Consider the following 23,005-nt stretch of genomic DNA (forward strand, 5'->3'; position numbering starts at 1 on the left):
CAAAGCACCTAGCAATGGCGCTCACTGGCTCCCGCCTGTCCCCGGGGATCCTTCGGGCTGGGCAGACGCGCCGAGACGCGCCTGGCCCGGAAAGCGGTTCTACCTGGAGACCGCGGCCACGCTCTCTGGTCCGGAGCTGAGATGACCTCCGAACGCCGGCCCACCTCGGCCCAGGCTTCCGGCGGGATGGCACAAGATAACCTCGACAGAGCGGCTCGGGGGACGCCCAAGGGAAGCAGGCGGCTCGGGGCAGAGAGGTGGCGACGGCGTTGGAGGCTGCGGCGGCCACCCCTATGCCGCCGCCAGCGAACTCCCCGCGAGTGCTGGGCCGCGCTGGCCGCGTTTGAAGTCTCCGGCGCGGCCGCTGGTTGGCTGGCGCGGGTCACGTGGCCCAGGCAGGAGTTTCCCCGACAGCTGGAGGCTGCGTGGGATCCGGCGGCGGCTCCGGAGCTCGGCGGTGCGGCCTTCCCCACCCCCTCCCTTCCTCCTCCCCCGCCCGCTTCCGCCCGGCTTATTATCCTCCTTATTGACAAACAGAGCGGCTGCGGCGGCGACTCTCGGCGTGCGTTTGTAGCCAAGTCATGGGAGACAAGAAGAGCCCCACCAGGTAACAGCGCCCGGGCCCCGGGGCCCGGACTGTGCAGGCGGCGGGGCCCTTGCGCCGGGCTTCGGGCGGCCGCCTCGCTCGCCGCCGGGGCAGCGGGACGAGAACGGGGGCGGTGCCGCGCTGTGCGAGCGCTGCCGCGTGAAGGGCCGGCGCCGGCCGCCCCACAATGGAGCCGCGATGGCGGCGGCCCCGGGTGTCCAGCGGCAGCCCTGGGTGTCCAGCGGCGGCGGCTACTGCTGCGGCCGTGCTCGCGCCCCCGCCTTCCTGACTCCCCTCCCCCTCCGAGCGAGAGCCTGGCGCGCCGGGGACCGGCGGGGCGGGGGTCGCGGCACTGGGGCTGGGGGCGGGGCGGGGGCGGCTGCGGGGCCCGGGCGCGGCCCGCTGGTGACCCCGCGCCGCGTCGTGTCCGGGTTATGTCCTGCAGGCCGAAGCGGCAGCCGAAGCCGTCCTCGGATGAGGGTTACTGGGACTGTAGCGTCTGCACCTTCCGGAACAGCGCCGAGGCCTTCAAGTGCATGATGTGCGATGTGCGGAAGGGCACCTCCACCCGGTGAGTCCCGGGCCTGCCCCGCGCGCCGCCAGCCCCCGGGGTCTCGGCGCCGAGGACGCCCCTGCGGCCGCCGCCCCCTCCCAGGATATTGGCAGACCCGGCGGGCCGAGGCGAGACTGAGGTGGTGGCCGCGATAGGAACTGGGTCAGATTGATCACGACCCGAGCGATGCTTTGCGGTGAGGGTAATTGAAGAGGCTGTAATGTTTTTTGCTGCCAAGAGAGACTAAATTATTTAAGGGAGGCATTAGCTCTGCCGCGATTAATTTGTGTCGCTGGATGTAATGCCACCCCCACCCCCCCCCCCCATCCGCACCACATTCTCTGGATGAAATAACGTTGGCTGCATTGTTGTGATAGTGTGTAGGAATCAGAAAAATCATGAAAACCTCTTTAGGAGCAAACGATGTAATTTAATTTCGTTCCTCAAAAAAAGTATCTGATTAGAGAATACACAATAGATTAAGCTTCCTTTTTTAATATAGACTCTGGAAAGGTCAAATCAGGGATTTGTGTAGTGTTTTAAATCTCAGTTCTTTAATGTTTTATAAATAGTTGGAGGTGAGCCCAAGTCACAGGGACACATTTTTCCTGAAAGTATCTGAATATCTTTAGTTTGATTAAATGGCAATTTATTTTACTATACAAATGAGATAAAATGATCTCTGCCTATTTTCAGTCTTTATTTCATTGTCAGCTTACAGTATGATAACAGTCTTTTAAAAAACCACTTAGGTGTACTAAGTGGATAAAGACGATCATTCAGGAGATTCAAAGTCAGTGACATTCTTGAACTGCCAGCACTTGGTTGCTGTGATTTGTGGCCTGATATTTAGAGGGCATATATTTTTGATTAAAGTTTCTTGGAAAGTGAATTATCATGAGTATACGAATGCAATATACTGTTGCTTTTGAAAAGGGCTATATGATATTAACCTTGGGGGAATATATTCAGTAGAAGTTATGATTCTAAAAACGAGATATCTTGATTCTAATTAAATTTTAAATGTAAAGACATAAATGGTTATAAAAACTTGAAATTTTAAGATTTGCTTATTGAAGCTAGCTGCTTTTGACATACTTGTCTTTTTGTAAACCATAATATTTTGTTTGTATGGTCTCATTAAATTCAATAAATTGTTAAATTATTTTCCTGATATCTTTTAAAAAGCAAACTTTCGAACAACTACTAAATTCAAGGGAATGTAACAACATACGAAAAAGGAAAAAGCACCATTTGCTGAAATGAATGTGGTAGCTATTTTTGGACCCGTGATTTAAGTATTTTGAAAAGCAAAGTATCTTTTAGTTTATATAAGGTTTGATTTGGTTTAGATTATATTTGTTTATCTATGCAGTACTTTGTACTGTTTTAAATGCTCAATAAGCAATGTTAAGAAAAGGCAGGAACTTTAATGTGGAGACAGTTATAATCTTAACCTCTGGTACAGTATTGTTGCTTTTTGTTGTTCCATTTCTATGTTCTTGTAGCCATTAGAAAAATACTGAAACTAGAAGAGCCTATATGTTTATTTGCAGGGACAGCAAGGAAGGGGGGAAGCTGGTGTCCTACTCCACAGCCAGTCTTGGGGTTAGAGGAACCCTGAGAAATAGAGTAGGTGGTGGCAGCTCAGAAGAGAAGAAACAGGCTGAATACCTGGCACCTGGAAGAAGAAGGAATATAGTGCACAGGGGAGTTGGCCCGGGACAGAGAAGTGGGCCTAGTTTAAAAGAGGTTTGAGGCCCACGTTGGGGGCCCCTGACATTTTTTACCAGTACATCTGAGCTCTTATAGATCCAATTTTTAGTGGTGGAAACATTTCTTGAGAAGGACTCAGAGAAGCATTGTCATTTGGATTGAAACTGAAGAGGCTCTGGGCAACTCACCAGAAGTCTAAGGGACACTCTGTTCCTAAAAGTAAGTGTTCTACACTACGACCCTCTCAGCTTCTTCCTTCCTCTCTCTGAATTTGTCTCTTCTCTTTTGATTTTGGCCCTAAGTTAAACCTAAGAGCTCTAATTTCTCTGTTATTTGTTACTTTTCTCCCACTGTTTCTGAAATGCAGAGTGGAATCCATGTTTGGAGAGAACAATGGAACAGGGCATTGTTAATAGGGCAGATATTGATTGCACCACAAAATATTTGCTTCTCTGGTGGTGTTAGAAATACAGAATTAAAGGACTATATAATACTCAGGAGCAGAAGTTTCAGTAGTTGGAAGAAATAATTCTCTATGACTGACATGTTAATTAGCAGTTAGGGTAATTTCAAGAATGAGGTTGGCGATTACCAAGGCAGGGACTGGATAGCTGCAAAGCAGAAGGAGGCAGTTTGCTAATGACTTGTTTGTGAGACTGACAGACGGGACTTCAGTCCCTTGGGTCAGACTGATCTTTGAACTGATTCTGTCTTAGTTGCCAAATGTGAGGCCATGTCTAAGCCAATCCCAGACATTTGAAAAACTTCTTTTTAAACCTCCAGAGAAGATGGAGTCTGTGGTCTCCCTTTAAAGTCTTTCTGGCAAGTCTTTTTTGTTTAAAGGATATCTAGTTCAAATCCTTTTATATTGCAACAGAAGATCTTTTCCTTTGACAATATCCCTGGTAAGTCATGTTTTTTTGCAGAGTAGCTGTATGAAATAAAATGGGGTTGTATTCATAGCAGAGTTTTAAGATGAAATGTGATTTGAAGTAACTTCAATTCCTAAATTGTTAGCTTCTTTAAATGTATGCCATTTCCCCAATTGAATTGCAATTTTGTACTTGCTGGCCTTAGTTAGTTTAAATTTGATTAATTTTTAAAAAAAAATCTAAACTCTAAATAACTAGATAGTTCCAGTACTGAAAGTTTTATACATTGTGCTTTTGTAAGAAAATCAATGACAAATGTCAGTCTGACAGGAAAAATCCAAGAAGTTACAGTGACAATTACTATTAAAAGTGCTACACATTTTCCTTTATCTTTATATTTCATTCTTTTAAGGCAATAGTGTCTCAGATATAAGTCTAAGAAACTTTAAAAAATCAAGAACAATTCTGAATTATCAGAGAAAAAGAAGTAGCATAGCGTGTGTGAGGTAGTACAATCAATATGTTGAGTTAGAGTGGTATCTTATTGTCACTTCATATAGGAATGGAAATTAATGCTTAATTCAGATTGTAGATATTTGAAAATGAAAGTTGATAGAGCTATTTGGTTTTGAACTGTGATCTAAATGAATACTTAAAAACACCTAGCCCAGAGCAGGCTTTCAAATGTAATTTCGAGTATAATAGGTAGTGTTGTATTTTCTGAGGGTAAATTGTATTAGTTCCATTGGGTTTCTCAGAGATGTTACAAGAATGATGAGAAAGGTTTCATGTATTAGCAAGAGCACTAGGTGTTATACTAGGAGTTTGACCATGAATTCTTATTTTTAACCACTTCAACATTCAGCAATGTTTACTGAACATCTTATTTTGTCCTGGGGTTGAGCTAGGTACTTGACTTACAGTGGTGAACAAAATAGATACTTGTTTCTTCTATAAAACTTTATGATTTGCTGTCAGTTCAGAAACACTTTGAATTGTACCCAATTCTATACATGAGGTCGTATTAGTAATTCTTAATGTGTAAGCAGAAGAGGTGAAATTTTCTTATTTAAAAAAACAGTGTTTATAATTAAATACAGCATTATGGTTAGGATTTGACTGTTGGTAAAAAGAGTGATTTAGTTTCTATAAAATGGAAGTAAATGATAAAATTCACATTTTTTTGAAGAAACCTTAAACCAGTTATCATCTGATAAAAATCTTTTCAGTGTCATTGTTGTCATGCTTGCTTTCTGTCTTCTAATTTGAGGCTTGGCACAGATTTCATCTAGACTCTTGTGTGAGAATGTGGAGAAAAACACTGAGGACCATCTCAGGCAGTGTGTTTTTCAGAAATGCAGAGTTGTGAGCCTCCCTTACCTGAGGAACCTTTCCCACCACACAGTTATATTGTTCATAGACTTCTGATTTTAAGAGGTTGGCTTATTTTCTCTACATCTTGGGTTAGAGTAGCCACACGGTTCTTTGTATCTTGGGTTAGAGTAGCCACACGGTTCTTTGTTTACAGAGAAATTTTAAAAAGTGATTAGTGTTTGGATAGTAATGGTTTTCAAAGTGTGAACCAAGAGTCCCTAAAGACTTCTTAGGGAGTCTGTAAACTCCAAACAATTTTCATAATCATTCTAAGATGTTACTTGCCTTTTTCACTGTGTTGACACTTGAGGTGGTGGTACAGAGTTAATGCTGGGTAACGTTGTTGGCTTGGGGCTTTGCTGGTGGCTCGGTGAATAAGAATCCGCCTGCCAGTTTAGGAGACGCGGGTTCAGTCACTGATTTGGGAAGATTCCACGTGTCTCGGAACAACTAAACCCATATGCCACAACTACTGAGTACTAGAGCTCTCTAGAGCCCAGGAGCCACCACAAGAGGCGCCACCACCGTGAGAGGCCCCTGCTTGCCACAACTAGAGAAAAGCCTGTACAGCAGTGAAGACCCAGCACAGCCAAGAATAAATAAATAAAATTATAAAAAAAACCCCAAACCTGCTAGCTCTTCAGTGGCACCACATTGCTGTATTCGTCGTAATTTCACCACCATGCACATGTTGTAAAAATCATGCTAGTTTCACTTTAGAATATCCTTCATGAAGCAATGAAAATGATTAATTTTAGAAAGTCTCGTGTCTTTTAAAATGTTCTGTCTGATGAACTGGGAAGTACAAGTAAGGCATTCCTGCTGCATACCAAAATCATGTGGTTGATTCACGGGAAAGCATTTTTGTAGTTGTTTGAGTTTTGAGCAGAACTAGCTTTTTTGATAGAATATTGTTTTTATTTGAGAGAATACCTAGCAAACTGTGGTTATTCAGACTTGGATACTCATTAGATATTTTCTCAAAAATGAACATAGTCTGTCACTTCAAGGAAAACAATTGATGGTATTTGTTGCCAGTGAAGAAAACTGAGCTTTCAAGTGAAAATTTTTGAAAACTTGTAACCTCTATATTGAGTTTAAGAGCTTCCTAGTACTTTAAAGATGAGATTGGATGGTTATATCAACAAATATAATTTCTGATACTTTATCATAAAGTTTGTTATCATTTGGAAGATTTGTATAACTCAGTAAACCAGTATTTCCCAATTACCAGTGTATTATGTTATAAAACCATACATAGATAATCCATTCAAAGTATAAAAGAACCAGTGGATTTTAAGGGAACCCTGTGAAAACTTCCCTGATGTGGTTCCAGATTTCATATGCAACTAACCTTTGAGAAACAACTCCTTTTTGTGTTTTTATGTACGTATCGAAGAATATCCACAATTATCTGAAAAGGCTATTAAAATATGCCGCCCTTTCTCAACTACAAATTTGTGGGAGTCAAGATTTTCTTCATATTCTTAAAAAAACACATTGCACAAAATTGAATGCAAGAGGCATTATGACAATCCAGATGTCTTATGTTAAGCTGAATAGTTGAGTACATTAAAAATACACAAGTACACAAAGTTATATTTGTTTTGGAAAATACAGTTTTTTTTCATAAAAATATATTAAAATATTTTAAAATGAAGTAATATATAAATTTTTCTGTTTTTATTTTCAGTGTAGTAATTTATTTCTTGGTTTAGATAAGAGCTAGATAAACAAAAGCTCTTAGCTTTTGAGAATATAATGAGATCCTGGGACCAAAATATTTATGCACTGCTGGCGTAGAGTTTTACTACCTTGGGTTTCTGTATGCGGTAGATGTCCTTCATTAAGCATTCTTTCCTTTTCTTTTGTCCTTAGTTAAGTGACAGCTCTCAGATATAACCTAGTGACCCCTAGTGACCTAGTGTTAAACTCAGAAGCCTAATTCTCAAGTCTTTTTCATGACACCTCAGCAGTATTTGATGTTGGCAGCCTTTCCTAAAAATTTAAGTTCCCCTTCCTTGACATCTCTAACACTCCTTTTTCTTAGTTTTCCTAATACATTTTGAAATTAACTTCTGCTTACCCCAAATTGACTTCTCTCTATTCCTTATTTTGTATGGGACATAAGCTTTATGGAATTTCATTGTCTCAACTTTGATTTCAATTCATCATCCTCCCTCATGTCCGGTCTTCTTTTGGCTTTTTCTCAAATCTGTCCTTTTTACAGTTTTTGTTGTTAGAGTTAAGAAGCCAGTTATCATTTCTCTCATGAGTTATTGGACAAATGGATTTCTTCTCCAGAACACTGCTAATGTTACTACCTTCAGCACTTTTTTGACACCTGTGGGATTATTTTGATTGCTCTGTATTAAAAAAAAAAATTGAGATCTTTCTAGTGACTGCTGAATAAAGGTTGAGCTCTTGAGTATGGTATTCAAGGCCATGACAACCTATGTCTAGATTGCCTTGCTAGTTTCAGTTCTTGCTATGTATCCCAGCCAGGCCTGTGCTGCATCAGCACCCAAGTATTCCTATCAGATGGTGCTTCTAAAAAGAAGTCCTGTGGGATTGCAGCCCTCCCTGCACCCACTCCCACTATCATATTGATTCAGTGTATCTTTTTATGTGTATGTGTGTATAGTTACTTCTGCAGCAGAACACAGTACTGTGTAGGTGTTTGCTCTCCCCAGCAAGGACTATCTTACTTTGCTATCTCTGAAGCTAGTACTTGGAACATTTTAGGCATTTAAACCTTGTCTGTTAATGTTCTTTTAAATTTGTTACTATTTGCCACCTGGCATTGCTTTTCCAATAACTTTAGAGATTGTCTTTGTAAAAATATGATTGGATTATTTTGTCTTAATTTGTTAAGTATATACTAATCTTTCGTGCATTTAAAAAATTTTTTGCAATTTTGCCAAATAGTAAAAGCACTATTTTTACAGTTGGATTAGTAACTGAGATGAGTAATTCTGAGTACTTTTTTAAAACATGAAAATAGTATTTTTATAATACAATATTTGTTTATTTCAAAGATCAGATAAAAACAAAGAGCTTAGCACATGTCTTATTTCTATTACCATATTTTATTTCTTATACACATTCTTAAAAGCATGTATGTGTACAAGAGAAAAAACAACTTTTATCTCAGTTTTAGTACATTTTTGGCTGTATCATTTTTTGTATTGACATATAACATGTTTCATGTTTTAACATTATTTCAAGGATGATATTGTACATGAATACCTTAACATTTTTAAGGTTTAACTTTGGAAAATTCTATGTTTATTATCTCACACCCTTTTGTTAGGTCTTGTTATTTACATTACTGAAGTTTGCATAGTATAGAAGTACTTCCTGACTATACTGAAATCATAAAAGAGTACAACATATTGTCAAGTATTTTTTATTACTCGATTAAATTGTAAGTTCTCCATTGAATATTCAAAGTTAAAATAGTTGATGTCAAGAGCCTATCAGAAACTAAAATATACTGGACATAAATTTGTAATATTTGAGATTGTTTAATTGAAAAATAATTTAGAATTCAGATTTTTGCAATTGTTTGAACTGTACTGACTTTAAAATTAACCAATGGAATGAATTAAATTTAATTATAATTAAAATGGCACTAATTTTTACCTTATGATTGAGGTAGCATTGTTTTATCTATCAACACATTACTTTTAAAGATAAATCAGTTGTACAAATTAGCAGGCATCTGTGTAACTGTAGAAATTAGCTGTTTTTCAGCCACTAAATCGTGTCCAACTCTTGCTACTCCACGGACTAGCGCACCAGGTTCCTCTGTCCTCCTCTGTCTCCCGGAGTTTGCTCAAATTCACGTCCATTGAGTCAGTGATGCTATCTAACCATCTCATCTTCTCCCACTTCTCCTTTCCTGATAGAGATTAGGCAGACATTAAAAACAAAAAAGAAATTTCCCTCATCTTGTGCTTCTTTACTATTTCTAATTTTTGTGAGTCAAGCTAAAAGAACTAGTCATTGATATCTTTCTAGAATTGGTTATTTTGCCTGCATTGTTAACTGCTGCTTCAAGATCCAGCTCACATGCATAGTCTCTGTGCCGTTCTCCTAAGTCCATCCAAAGCTTGCCTGCCTTTGTGTCTTTGTTCATACCTCTCATTGTGATCTCTAACTTGAGCATTTCCTCATAAACCCAGAATTGGTTTTGTCTTTCTCATGAAGCTGAGTATTTGAAAAAGGTGGAATTCTGATACAGTTTAAGTCAATACTTGGAAAAGAAACCTTCTGTATACATGTATGAATTATTGGAAATAAATGATCAGAAGTGAACAGAATCTAGATTCTCAAATCTTCAATTGCATAGCAAACATCTTCTTGTTGTTTGTTGGGCAACATGTTGTCATTGGACATGTACCATATGCCAGAAATTATGTTGCTGCTGCTACTGCTACATCAGTCCTGTCTGACTCTGTGCGACCCCATAGACAACAGCCCACCAGGCTCCTGTCCCTGGGATTCTCCAGGCAAGAATACTGGAGTGGGTTGCCATTTCCTTCTCCAGGGCATGAAAGTGAAAAGTGCAAGTGAAGTTGCTCAATGGTGTCCGACTCTAGCGACCCCATGGACTGCAGCCCACCAGGCTCCTCCGTCCATGGAATTAGGCCTGTAGAATTGTAGACACCAGTTCCAGCTTCTAAGAGTTTGAAATCTAGCAAAGAAGATTGATAGTATTTGCTAATGAGTAAACAAAAGAAGGAATTTAAAATTTTACAATATTGTCTAGTTTTTGGACCTATAGTTTTTATATTCAAGTTGAGTATAAAAACAGTTACTGTAGTGGCCAGTAGTAAAGTGCTTTTGGTACAAAGTGTGCTTTAATATTGTGGCCAATTTCCAGTTTGATTGATTACCTTTCTCCTAAGAAATTTCAGCCAAATGAAGCTGCCATTTCATTGTTGGGTAAAACCCTCTTTCTCTTTATATGTGTGTATATATGTATGTGGGTATATATATATATGTATATATGCATATATGTATAAATATGTATGTTTTTAAAAGGGATTGCTGTTTTTAACAAGATGTTTAAGGAGGAGGAGAAGGGGTTGACAGAGGATGAGATGGCTGGATGGCATCACTGACTCAATGGACATGAATTTGAGTAAACTCCAGGAGGTGGTGAAGGACAAGGAAACCTCGTGTACTGCAGTCCATGGGGTCACAAAGAGTCAGGCATGACTTAGTGACTAAACGATGAACAACAGGAGGATGTTTCCTATGTAATTGAAGATTTCAGAAGACTAAGATGATTACTATCAAGACTATGACAAATTTACATAGGATGGATTGAATGAGATTTATGTATATTTTGTACTTATCCCAGGAGCCATTTTTTTCTCAGCTGTCTTATTGGTTATATTGGCAGTGATCTTCATTATGCCACTCAGGTTTTGTTTTTCTAGTTTGTTTTTCCTTTAAAAGTGTTGAGAAAATTAAATGAGTTAATTTCTGTAAAGCCTTTATCATTGTGGCTGGTACAAGTAAGTACTCACTAAATATTTTTAAAAAATATTTATAACTTATGGCTACCAAATTAATTCTTAGTTATTATAGGTTGTTTCTGTGGGTAGGGATTCAATAAAAGCAATATCATTAAATTATTTATAATTCATATAGTGCTTTACTGTGTTCAGAATGCTTTTGTTTATTCTTCCATTTGCTCATCAAGCCACCCTGCATTCAGGAGAGGGAGATGGTCATCTAATCATAGTTTTATTGCTAGAAGCATAGTTGTTTTTTTTTTTAATTCTAAATAAACCAAAGAAACACAGGTTTGTTTGACTCACCCTTCTGTCTCTGATAAAGAGGTTTATGAAACTATTTTATTTGGGTGAAAGATTTCTTTGCTGTTCCTCTTTCCTTCGAGGTTAGATATCTGGCCCACATACTTTGGTACAAGATTGGCATTCTTTGGGGTATCAAGTTTTCATTCAGTGAAACCTGAGATGTTTCCTTTTTTTAAAAGACACATTTTCCTTAAATAGTGATTTTAATAAGTTGTAAAATATTATGTAATTGTGACTTTGAAAATAAATTATTCATTTAACAAATATTTACTGAACACTTAGCTGTGTTTTGTTTATCGGCTTTTATTCCTGCTAAAATCTCTACCTTTTGTTACATGATATGTGATCTATGATTGATCAGTTTTAAAAGATTCAGTAGAGATTTCATTCCTTAATATTGTTTATTATGGCAATTTACAGAATTACTGAGACTTTTAAGAGCTGCCATACTGTTTAGTCATTTCCTGAGAGAGGCTGTTTTTTTATTTCTTGAAACATTAATGGTAGAGGGCTTTCCAGATGGCTCAGCAGTAAAGAGTCCATCTGTAATCCAGGAGATGCAGGAGACTGGGTTTGATCTGTGCGTCGGAGCTGTCCCTTGGAGGAGGAAATGGCAACCCACTTCAGTATTCTTGCCTGGAAAGTCTCATGGACAGAGGGGCCTGGTGGGCTACAGTCCACGAGGACACAAAGAGTTGGGCATGACTGAGCGCACGTGCACCTCATGGTAGAGAGAGAAGGTGGTCTCCAGAGGGAAGTTTTGAGGTGTATGGGGCGGAGATGTTGGTATTAAAACTTCTGAAATTGTCGAGGCCGTTATTGTTTCCAGATCCTTTTGTTTGACGTTTTCAGCTCAGTTTAGAGGATTCTTGTTGCACTGAAGTCTTAGAGAACTGCCAGGTAACACATAGCAATATGCTGGGTGAGGTCTTCTCTATGTGTTGGAACTCATGGCTCTAGCTTAGTTTTTTGACAAGTAAGAAAACAGGCCTGGAAAGATTGTGACCTGTTCAAGGTCAGTAGCTGGTTAATGCCAGGTTCAAATGTTTGGATTTCTTTAAGTCTTTTTTATTACCTTGCTGTGGTAGCTTTAAATTTGCTGCTGCTGAGTCACTTCAGTCGTGTCCGACTCTGTGCAACCCCACAGATGGCAGCCCACCAGGCTCCCCGTCCCTGGGATTCTCCAGGCAAGAACACTGGAGTGGGTTGCCATTTCCTTCTCTAATTTAAATTTGCTAGCAAGTAGTTTCTTAAGGATTTCTTCTGGTGAATTTCCTATGCCTGTAGCTAGTGTTGTACACCTTGAAAACTTCTAACATTAAACCTACTACTTATAACTAATACATGAACTTATGTTAAAATTTGGGCTAGCATTATACTGAATGAAGAACAAAATGACTGTTGTTTTCCTTATTTTAGGTAATATTTTTGAAGTTAAAATGTTAAACTTCATTTTGATGTCTTTTATGGTAATGGTTATTGTGCTATATATTCTGACTTCTTTGATACCATAGTGTTTCTTAGGAGAAAAATCCCAGTAAATATTATTTCCTTCTTTTATTTGTGATACAAATACTAAGAATCTCTAATAGTATAACTAATAACAAATATGAATGTGTGTGTATGATAAAAAAATTTGTACAGTTCTCTGATAATTTTTAGGCATGAGTTGAGAGTCACTTCATCTTTGCATATTTTATAGTCTGATCACAGCTTTTTTATACAATATCATCCTTTATAGGATATACTAATGATGATAAACCTACAACAGCAGCAAGTAGGTAATATTCTATGCCAGAGAAATAGTTGCTCAGGAAGTAGACCTCTTATGTGTGTTTTCAGAGTAGGCAGAGTTGTTTTAGTCGTTTTTCATCTTTTTCCATCCTTGTTCTTTATTTACTTTTTGTCTACCCAAGGCCCAGCATCTGCTTGATAATAATTTATAGCCTACTTCCTGAAATGTTCTGATTCCTTTATGTTGATACTCCACCAGCAGTTATTCCTTTATTAGAACTTTCCTGTTTTAGGTAAATCTAAATAAAATAATACTTTCAACTATGAATGTAAATAACCTGAGCATGGGGGATAGAATTATTTTTTTTCTTTAAGACAGTAACTCTTTTTGGTAATAAAAGCACTACATATTTATTGAAGATACTAAAGTATAAGGAGGAAAATAGGAATGCGCACCCATTATGACATCTCTCCAGCCAGAGAGATGTTAGTACAGCATTGAATGCACAGCCATCCATTCTTTCAGCTGTACTGCTTGTTCAGGGCTAGCTCTGGGAAGCCTCCTTCCTGCAAGTTGCAGGAAATAAGAAGTAAGGAGGAGACAGGTTTACCGCTTAGAATCAAGTAACATGTTTCTTGGCGTAGAGAGAGAGAGCTGTTTTTTCCTTTAGAAGGGTGCAGAGGTTTTGAATTGTGCTGTTTGGAGCCCTGAGATCTCTTGAAGTTGTCTCAGTGGCTGCCAATAGAGCAAACACGTGGGGCTTTGTGTTCCCCCTACTCTATTTCAGCCAGATCATCTGTGCTCTTAGACATTTTGTTGTTCAGTTGCCCATTCGTGTGTGACTCTTTGTGACCCCATGCATTGCAGCACGCCAAGCCTTTCTGATCCTCACCATTCCCGAAGTTTACCCAAGTTCATGTCCATTGCATCAGTGATGCCATCTGGCCATCTCATCCTCTGTCATCCCGTTCTCCTGCCTTCAATCTTTCCCAGCATCGGGGACTTGTCCAACGAGTCAGCTGTTCGCATCAGATGACCAAAATACTGAAGCTTCAACTTCAGCATCAGTCCTTCCAATGAGTATTCAGGGTTCATTTCCCTTAAGATTTACTTGATCTTGCTGTCCAAGGGACTTTGAGGAATATTCTCCAGTACCACAGTTTGAAGGCATCAATTCTTCGGCTTTCTCCCTTCTTTACAGTTCAGCTCTCACAACCATACGTGACCACTGGGAAGACCATAGCCTTGACTTACACATTTTACTTACTAGGATTTCTCTTAATTTTTATTTCCTAAACGTGTGGTGCTGTCAAAACTTTTTGAAGATCATTGTCCTGTTCTATCCATTCTACCACTCAAATTCTGTTCAGCACAGGCTGGGTTAATTGTGCCTAGACTTCTTAGGCTCACATTTCAAAGGGAAGAGCTAATACTGACTTTTGTACAGTGGTGGGGGAATTTGAAGCTTTTCCCTTTGAAAAGCCTTTTTCTTTCTCCCTCCTTCCCTGTTCCTTTCCTTTTTGTTCACCCATCTTAGACTTTATTTTTTGCTCTTTTTATTTTTTTAAAGACATTTTTGCTTTTTTTTTTTTTTTTAAGACCAAGGCTGGTAAGGCCCAGAGCTCTATAATCATTGATTAGATACATAATGAGCAGTACAACTTACAGGGTCATCAAGTTGTACTTTATGATAAAACTTAGTAAGACTATTTCCTCATCTATATGAACGTGGTTATCAGATTTGCTCAGTATGCTAGTTTTTTGTAACCTTCATGTCTCTGGTTCACACAGCACTTTTTTGGTTCCTTGGTAGTGTGCATTTTAATTGTAATCTTGCCATCTTCCACTTGTGTAGAGTTTCATTATACTTCTTTTTAGTGCAGGAAAATATATTTAGTTTTATTTTTTCAAATGTGTATTTGTTTTTAATTTTTATGTATACTCATTATGATAACAAAAAGCAAAACAAAGGAAAGAATGTTGATATTTATGAGTTGCTTGTAATTATGTAGTATAGTGGTGAAGAGTTTTGATTCTGTAACTCATCTTCTTGGACTTACATATTAGTCTCCACTTACTGACTATGTGAACTTAGGAAAGTTACTATGAACCTGTTTTTTCATTTGTAAACGGAGATGATAATAACAACCAAGGGTGGTTGTAAGGATTAAATGAGATAATTTTTGTAAAGTACTTGGCACAGTGCCTGGCATACAATAAGTCCTCAGAAAATATTAGTTGAAACAGTCAAATACCTGAGTGGTGATATCATAGTAGATTTGTATTTAGGGGTATGACATTCCCTATTGTCAAATGTGTGGGTTCCAGTGGGGTGAGTGACAAAACCAGAACATAAGGGTAAGTGTCTTCTACTGAAAAATAATATTTCATCAGATTGCCTCAGGGATGTTTTCTCCTCTTACCTCCTTCCATCTCTCCCTCTTTCTTCTCTTCCTTGTGTGTGTGTGTGTGCATGTGTATGTGTGTGTGTGAAGCTGATGTGGACTGTCATAGAAACATTTGGACCTCACCAGTAAAAGTTTTAACCTCTAGGAAGTACTTTGATAGTATAATAGTGGTAAGCAGTTTATATAGACTTAATTGAATAGTTAAAAACAACCTTTTTTTAAACTAAGAGTAAGTGTATTTTCATGTATTTGAGCAAACTCCAGGAGATAGTGGAGGACAGGGGCACCTGATGTGCTTCAGTCCATGGGGTTGCAAGGAGTCCAACATGACTTAGTGACTGCACAACAGCAACAAGTCTGTTTTCAAGGTTGGATTGACAGACAGCTTGGTCATGGTCTTTTTTAGGCCACTGTGTCTTCTTGTTTATTATATTATTTCCTCTGCTTCATACTCTCCTATTCGTGACAGTTTCTTTCTTATTCTTTATGACTGCTCAAAGCATCATCTCTCTCAAGAAGCATTTCTTTATCTATTAGGCTAGAATGAATACCCTTTCAATTAGTCTTAAAGTGTTCTGTGCAAAATGTGATGATCATATTTACAGTGTACTGAAAATATTTTATTTTGCTTCCCTGAACTGTATTTCCTTGAGAATAGTGCCACTGATACTGGAATCACATTTTAGTTTAAATCCCTAACATGCCATTTATGGTCATATAACCATAGGACTCTGTGTTGATGATTAAATTTGATAATTGATATAAGAAACTTAACATAATTTTTAGTTAATAACAATGATAATAATTGTAAATGACATTAATAAAGGATCCCAATGTCTATCATTGTGTCTTGCATGAAAGCGAAAGTCGCTTAGCCATGTCCAACTTTTTGCGACCCCATGAACTACACAATCCATGGAATTTTCCAGGCCAGAATACTGGAGTGGGTGGCCGTTCCCTTCTCCAGGGGATCTTCCCAACCCAGGGATCGAACCCAGGTCTCCTGCATTGCAGACAGATTATTTACCAGCTGAGCCATCAGGGAAGCCCATAGGTACTGACAATGCTTAACTGAATTGCAAAGGCTCTTTATCATTTATCTGGTTCTATTGTTCCTTTAAACTGTTTGCCACTTGTTTTTAAGGAACACTTACATCATTTCATTTCATTTCTTGAACTTTTGAGTTGGGTAGAGTATTTACTTCATAAGAGAACTTGTGTTAACCTAAATTATCTTCATACTCAACTTCTGCAGGAGTTTAAAATGTTTTCTTTTGCCATCAAAATAATGCATAGTAGAAACGAGAGCAGGCAGCATTTTATTCTGCTTAAATCATGCTTACTGTTTGTTGAATCTTAACTAGAGGTAGAGAAACCATTTGGTGGAATTCATTGCAGTATGCTAGGCAAGAGACAGTAGTGGCCTAAACAAAGTTAATGCCAATAGGAGAGAGAAATGAATGGATTCTAGATATGTTTAGGAGAAAATATATAGGCCTTGATGGATGGTTGAATATGGTTGTGGAAGATAGGAAGTTGGGTTTTAGAGAGGAAAATTTAGAGAGTATTTAGAGAGAAATTGAGGATAAATCCCTGGATTCTGGCTTAGTTATACAGCTAGGTCAATGGAGATACTTTTCACTGAAAGGGAACAGAAGAAAGGACAGGTTTTGGGGAAGGTAATATTCATTGGAAGGACTGATGCTGATGCTGAAGCTCCAGTGCTTTGGCCACCTGAGGCGAATAGCTGACTCATTGGAAAAGGCCCTGATGCTGGGAAAGATTGAAGGCAAAAGGAGAAGGGGGCAGCAGAGGTGGAGACCCATATAGCATCACTGACTCAATGAACATGCATTTGAGCAAATTCTGGGAGATAGTGAAGGACAAGGAATCCTGGCATACTACAGTTCATGGGGTGAGGAGTCAGACGTGACTTGGCGACTGAATAGCAACAAATGGGTCACTTTTAGATTTGTTGAATTTCAAGCATCTGAGAGAAATATGAGAGGGTAGATATATGAGGCAGTTGGATATGTGGTGCCTAAGCTTAGGAAGGAAATCAGAGCTTTAAATGTATGTTCAGTAGTCATCAGCACATATGACCAATTGAGGCCATGAGAGTGAGACAGATCAAGGAGAGAATAGATTGAATAGCATGAGAAATGGAGAAGGCAGTGGCACCCCACTCCAGTACTCTTGTCTGGAAAATCCCATGGACGGAGGAGCTTGGTAGGCTGCAGTCCACGGGGCCGCGAAGAGTCGGACATGACTGAGCGACTTCACTTTCACTTTTCACTTTCCTGCATTGGAGAAGGAAATGGCAACCCACTCCAGTGTTCTTGCCTGGAGAATCCCAGGGACGGCGGAGCCTGGGGTCGCACAGAGTCGGACATGACTGAAGTGACTTAGCAGCAGCAGCAGCATGAGAAAAGAGAACCCAGGACAGAAACTGAGAAACATCATCACTTCCTTAAGGTAGAAGAAAAGCATCATATAAAGAAGAAGAAAGAAATGGAGGAGAAAGAAAAATTAACTAGGGTATAAAAAGCCCAGGAGAGAGTAATGTTATAGGAATAGAAGGAAAAGAATGTTTTCAAAAGGAGAGGATGTGGTTGGCCATGGCAGAGGGCTTTTACTTTTGTCAGAATCTTAATTTTTCCTTTGCATTCTGTGTAGTGTTTATTTTTAACAAGTGTTGCATTAACATTTATATTTCAAATTGTAACAATAATATAATCCTGCATAGTTCTTGGGCTAAGCTTTCCATGATAGTTTCAACAATTCTGAATTAAATCTATAGATCACATAAAGGAGGTTATGGATGTGAGAGTTGGACTATAAAGAAAGCTGAGCACTGAAGAATTGACGCTTTTGAACTGTGGTGTTGGAGAAGACTCTTGAGAGTCCCTTGGACTGCAAGGAGATCCAACCAGTCCATTCTAAAGGAGGTCAGTCTTGGGTGCTTTTTGGAAGGACTGCTGTTGAGGCTGAAACTCCAGTACTTTGGCCACCTGATGCGGAGAGCTGACTCATTGGAAAAGAAAAGACCCTGATGCTGGGAAAGATTGAGGGCAGGAGGAGAAGGGGACGACAGAGGATGAGATGGTTGGATGGCATCATCGACTTGATGGACATGGGTTTGGGTGGACTCTGGGAGTTGGTGATGGACAGGGAGGCCTGGCATGCTGCGGTTCATGAGGTCGCAAAGAGTCAGACACGACTGAGCGACTGAACTGAACTGAATGATGGTAGATCAGGAGACGAGTAAAATTATGTTACTCTTTCAAGGAATAATGCTCTAATTATCTAGTTAAATCTGTAACTAAGCCTCTACGTTTACAGGTAACTCCTGATTGTAGCTATAGAAATGAATAGAATTAATTTGAAAATTGGGTCCAGGTTAGTATCAAAAATATTTTAAGTGGTAAGTATATTAACTTGGAACACTGTTTTGGAAAATTGCATTGTTAATTGTGGGGGAGCTTGTATAGTTTGAAGAAGTCCTTATCTTCTGTTTTTAGAAGGAAAGAATAATAGTTTTAGATTAGCTTAGTAAGCAAATCACAATACTTTTCATACAGTTCTACAGTTTGGTCTCTAAAGTGATAGCCATTGTGGGGTATGTTGACTTTGATGTGATCCATGATTCAGATTTTTTTTTAGGCAATATAATTTTGTGACCTTTTAAGCCCTAGAGAAGGAAACAACCCACTCCAGTATTCTTGCATGGGAAATCACATAGACAGAGGAGCCTGGAGGGCTACAGTCTGTTGGGTCAAAAAAGGGTCAGACATGACTTAGGGACTAAACAACAAGCAGATGTATGCTAGCTAGATATAAACAAACAGATATATAGCTAGATATAGATAAGCTCTAATAAGCCCATTTGTGGGATATCTCTTTTGAGAATGTATGTTCATTACACTATGATTCAGATTTTATGAGTGCTGAATTAACAATATTTAGAATATAGTCAGTAGGTTGCAAACTGTTACTGTTGACCTCAGACTATTTGAGATTTATTGTTAGAAAAGTTTGCCATTGTTTTATAAAATCAATTTTACACTGAAAATATGCACTTATATTTTAGAGATGGTTATTAAAAATTGAACTGAAAATGAATACAGGGCTTAGAATCTCCTCAGATTAATTTTAATATTATAGTCAGAAAAGGTGAGAAAAAAGGTGAAGTTGCAGAGTAGAAGTTAGACTTCTTTATCATGTTGATATTCAAAATAGCTGTTTGTTATTTTTGTGTGTTTAACTTGGATACTGACTATAATTAGCATATAAAGGACTAATGCTCCTGATACTTTGAACTAGGATCAGGAAAATATTTCCTTGAACTAGAAACTATTAAGGATAGAGGAGTGAGTGAGTGAGCGGGTGAAAGTTGCTCAGTCCGATTCTTTGGGACCCCATAGACTATAGAGTCCGTGGAATTCTCCAGGCGACACTACTGAAGTGGGCAGCCCTTCCCTTCTTCAGGGGATCTTCCCAACTCAGGCATCTTCCCAACCCAGGGATTGAACGGGGGACTCCTGCGTTGCAGGCAGATTCTTTACCAGCTGAGCCACAAGGAAAGCCCAAGAATACTGGAGTGGGTAGTCTATCCCTTCTCCAGTGGATCTTCCTGACTCAGGAATCGAATTGGGGTCTCCTGCATTGCAGGCAGATTCTTTACCAACTGAGCTACCAGGGAAGCCCCAAGAATAGAGGATATTAAAAGACCCCAATGCTGGGAAAGATTGAAGGCAAAAGGAGAAAGGGGCAGCAGAGGATGAAATGGTTAGACAGCATCACTTACTCAATGGACAGGAATTTGAGCAAATTCCCAGGAGATAGTGGAGGACAGAAGGGCCTGGCATGCTGCAGTTCATGGGTTGCAAAGCATCAGACATGACTTAGTGATTGAACAACAACATATTAACTTTCTACAGAAGTACCTCATTTTAAGATAGAGTTTTTAAAATGTGTTGCTTAGTTAAAGGACTAGGGTATTTGTCAAATTAGAAAGATCAAAATATTGTTGAAGATCAATTAATGTGATTAAGGTGTCCTTAGGAAGAATGACTAGAACATAAAATGATATAAAACGCAAAACCATATAGCATTATGACACGGGGTAATTGGTCATGTTTAGCATAGTACAGGGGGCGGTAGGAAGTGAGAGATGTTATTTGGCACTTGCTAGAATGGTGCTTTATTCTGGAGTTGTAGTGATGTAGGCTTCTTTATATTAAGTTAACCACATCTTAAACTTAAAAATTAAAAAACGTAGCTTGTAGATAACAGCAGCCAGTTTTCAGGGCCGCACACCTAGACTGTGTGCACTGTGCAGGTCTTTGTAGTGCTTTGGCTGTGTCCAGAGGGTTGACGTGGGGCAGGAAACAGACCTGGAAGATGACGTCTGATTTGTTCGCAGTTTGAGGAGGTTTGTAGGTATAATTGAGTTGGGTCTTATCTGCTTTAGCCCTAGGTTGAATTTTTGAACCTAAAACCCAAAAATTCAGAATTGGGCCTCCACCAATTGGGACTCATGTTTTCCTGTGAGTTCCTTTTTAGGCACCAAATTGATACTCACTTTGCAACTTTTAGCTTAATACTAATTACTTTGTAACGCTTTCCATATTAGTTACCTATTGCTGTATAACAAACTACCCCAAAATTTAGGGGTAGAAAACAATCAGCATTTATTATACTCCCTCCCTCTCCCCCATCCTTTCAGTTTAGCAGGTGGTTCTGGCTCAGGATCTCTCAGGCCCAACTGTGGAGGGATCCATGTCCAAGCTCTCATGGTTTTCAGTGGCCTTAGAATACCTGCTCCCAGGTTACTCACACAGCTGTTAGCAGGCCTCTGTCGGAACTCTGGCTGTCACAACATGACAGCTTACTTACCCCAAAGCACCATATCTGGTGAGAGTCATGAAAACAAGAGCCACTGTCCTTTTATAATCTAATTTTGGGAGTGACATCCATTACTTTGGCAGCTTCCCTGGTGGCTCAGATGGTAAAGAATCTGCTGCAATGCAGGAGACCTGGGTTCAAGCCCTGAGTTGAGAAGAACCCCTGGAGAAAGAAATGGCTACACACTCCAGTATTCCTCCCTGGAGAATTCCATGAACAGAGGAGCCTGGTGGGCTACCGTCCATGGGGTCGCAGAGTGGGACATGACTGAGCGACTAACGCTTTCCATTACTTCTGCTAAATTCTGTTCCCTAGAAGTGGGTCACTAAATTCACCCCATACTCGGGAGGAGATTACAGAAGGGCATGTATACCAGGAGGTGGGATCATTGTGGACCATCTTAAAGGCTGCCCACCACAATGTCCTTTAAAGTTGAAAACGTTTTTTTTTGTTGTTGTTACAGAATTCGTTATTGAAAGGAAAGTTTATAGAGGAAACCCAGAATATAAAATGGATAAATAGAGAGCTGTTCTGTCCAGAGCAGGGGTTTTAGGAAGCTAGAGCTGACCTACTAGCATCCCTCCCCTTCAGCTTTTCTGAACAGTTTGAGTATTAGTATGTTTACCATCTAATGTCCATCAGGAACATGAATATATACTATTTTCCTCAACCTTTCCTTTTATAATTTGTTAGCAGTTGCAGTTCTAAGATTCTAGCTTATAACAGTCAGGTTTTAGAACATGAAAAAATGATTTGTGTAAATGTTTCTGGCAATTTTAATAGTCTGGGGAGCTTTCTTTACTAGTAAATCTAATGGAATACCTGATTTTGTAATATTAGCAGATATAATTCATATATTGATAGGATAGTGATAGTGATTTACTTAGTAACTACTGTCTAGAATGTTTTCTTAACTATTTCCAAATTGTATGTATTTTTTAAAAAATCACAGGTATATCAATGATATTTGTACTTCAATTTCAATATTAACTTGTTTCGTATCTCTTTCATACTGCAAATCGTGATTCTTAAGTGAAGTGAAAGCCACTCAGTCATGTCCGACTCTTTGGGAACCCATGGACTATACAGTCCATGGAATTCTCCAGGCCAGAATAATGGAGTGGGCAGCCTTTCCCTTCCCCAGGGGGTCGTCCCAACCCAAGGATCGAACGTCTCCCGCATTGCAGGCAGATTCTTTACCAGCTGAGCCACAAGGGAAGCCCAAGAATACTGGAGTGGGTAATCTATCCCTCTCCAGTAGATCTTCCTGACCCAGGAATCAAACTGGGGTCTCCTGCATTGCAGGCAGATTCTTTACCAACTGAGCTATCAGGGAAGACCAATTCATGATTCCTAATGAATACCATAAATTACTTATTTTCTTTCTCTTGCAATATAAAGAATATAATCTCAAAATAATAGTAGAGTCATCCTTGTGTACCCATGGGGGATTGGTTCTGGGACCTTCTCCGTTACCAAAATCTGAATATGCCACAGTCACTTATATGTAGGTTTAGGATTATTAACAGCATATTCCACAAACCTACACATCCTCTTGTGTATTTTAAATAATCCCTGGGATACTTATAATTCCTAATACAATATAAATGCTCTGTAAATAGTTGTTAGCATGAGAAATTCATGTTCTGCTTTTTGAAACTTAGTGGAAATTTTTTCTGAATATTTTTGACGTGTGGTTGGTAGAATCTGTGGATCCTGAGCCCGTGATACAGAGAGCCAACAGTTAATACAAACAATAAATCTCTAAACTTAGAATTTTTTTAGTAGTTCTTTGCAGATACGTAAAATCATTTGAAAATAATTCCATTTCTAGGTGGATATGTTACAATTTGATAACATGGTTAGATTCCAGGCATGGTTTTTAAATGCATTACTTAACTCTAGTACTTTGGCCACCTCATGGGAAGAGTTGACTCATTGGAAAAGACTCTGATGCTGGGACGGATTTGGGGGCAGGAGAAGGGAACGACAGAGGATGAGATGGCTGAATGGCATCACT

The 23,005-nt window shown here is 39.3% G+C and overlaps 1 protein-coding gene across 5 annotated transcripts in view; it reads left to right on the forward strand.

Annotated features, from left to right (window-relative positions):
* The first annotated feature begins 384 nt into the window (after positions 1–384).
* Positions 385–23,005, forward strand: part of YAF2 (YY1 associated factor 2) — a 75,574-nt gene continuing 52,953 nt past the window's right edge. For 3 of the 5 annotated variants that reach the window (XR_009736414.1, XR_009736413.1, XR_009736415.1), the window contains exons 1-3: positions 399–607; positions 1,032–1,157; positions 2,696–3,074. Coding sequence is in view for 2 of the 5 variants with exons in the window: in XM_061416431.1 (XP_061272415.1) it covers positions 582–607; positions 1,032–1,157 (152 nt within the window). In the remaining 3 variants the exon portion in view is untranslated. Of the gene's footprint in view, positions 608–1,031; positions 1,158–2,695; positions 3,075–23,005 lie in introns of all 5 variants that reach the window. The other 2 variants (XM_061416431.1, XM_061416432.1) reach the window with 2 other exon arrangements.

The sequence above is a fragment of the Bos javanicus genome, chromosome 5 (assembly GCF_032452875.1).
Source record: "Bos javanicus breed banteng chromosome 5, ARS-OSU_banteng_1.0, whole genome shotgun sequence".
Taxonomy (NCBI): domain Eukaryota; kingdom Metazoa; phylum Chordata; class Mammalia; order Artiodactyla; family Bovidae; genus Bos; species Bos javanicus.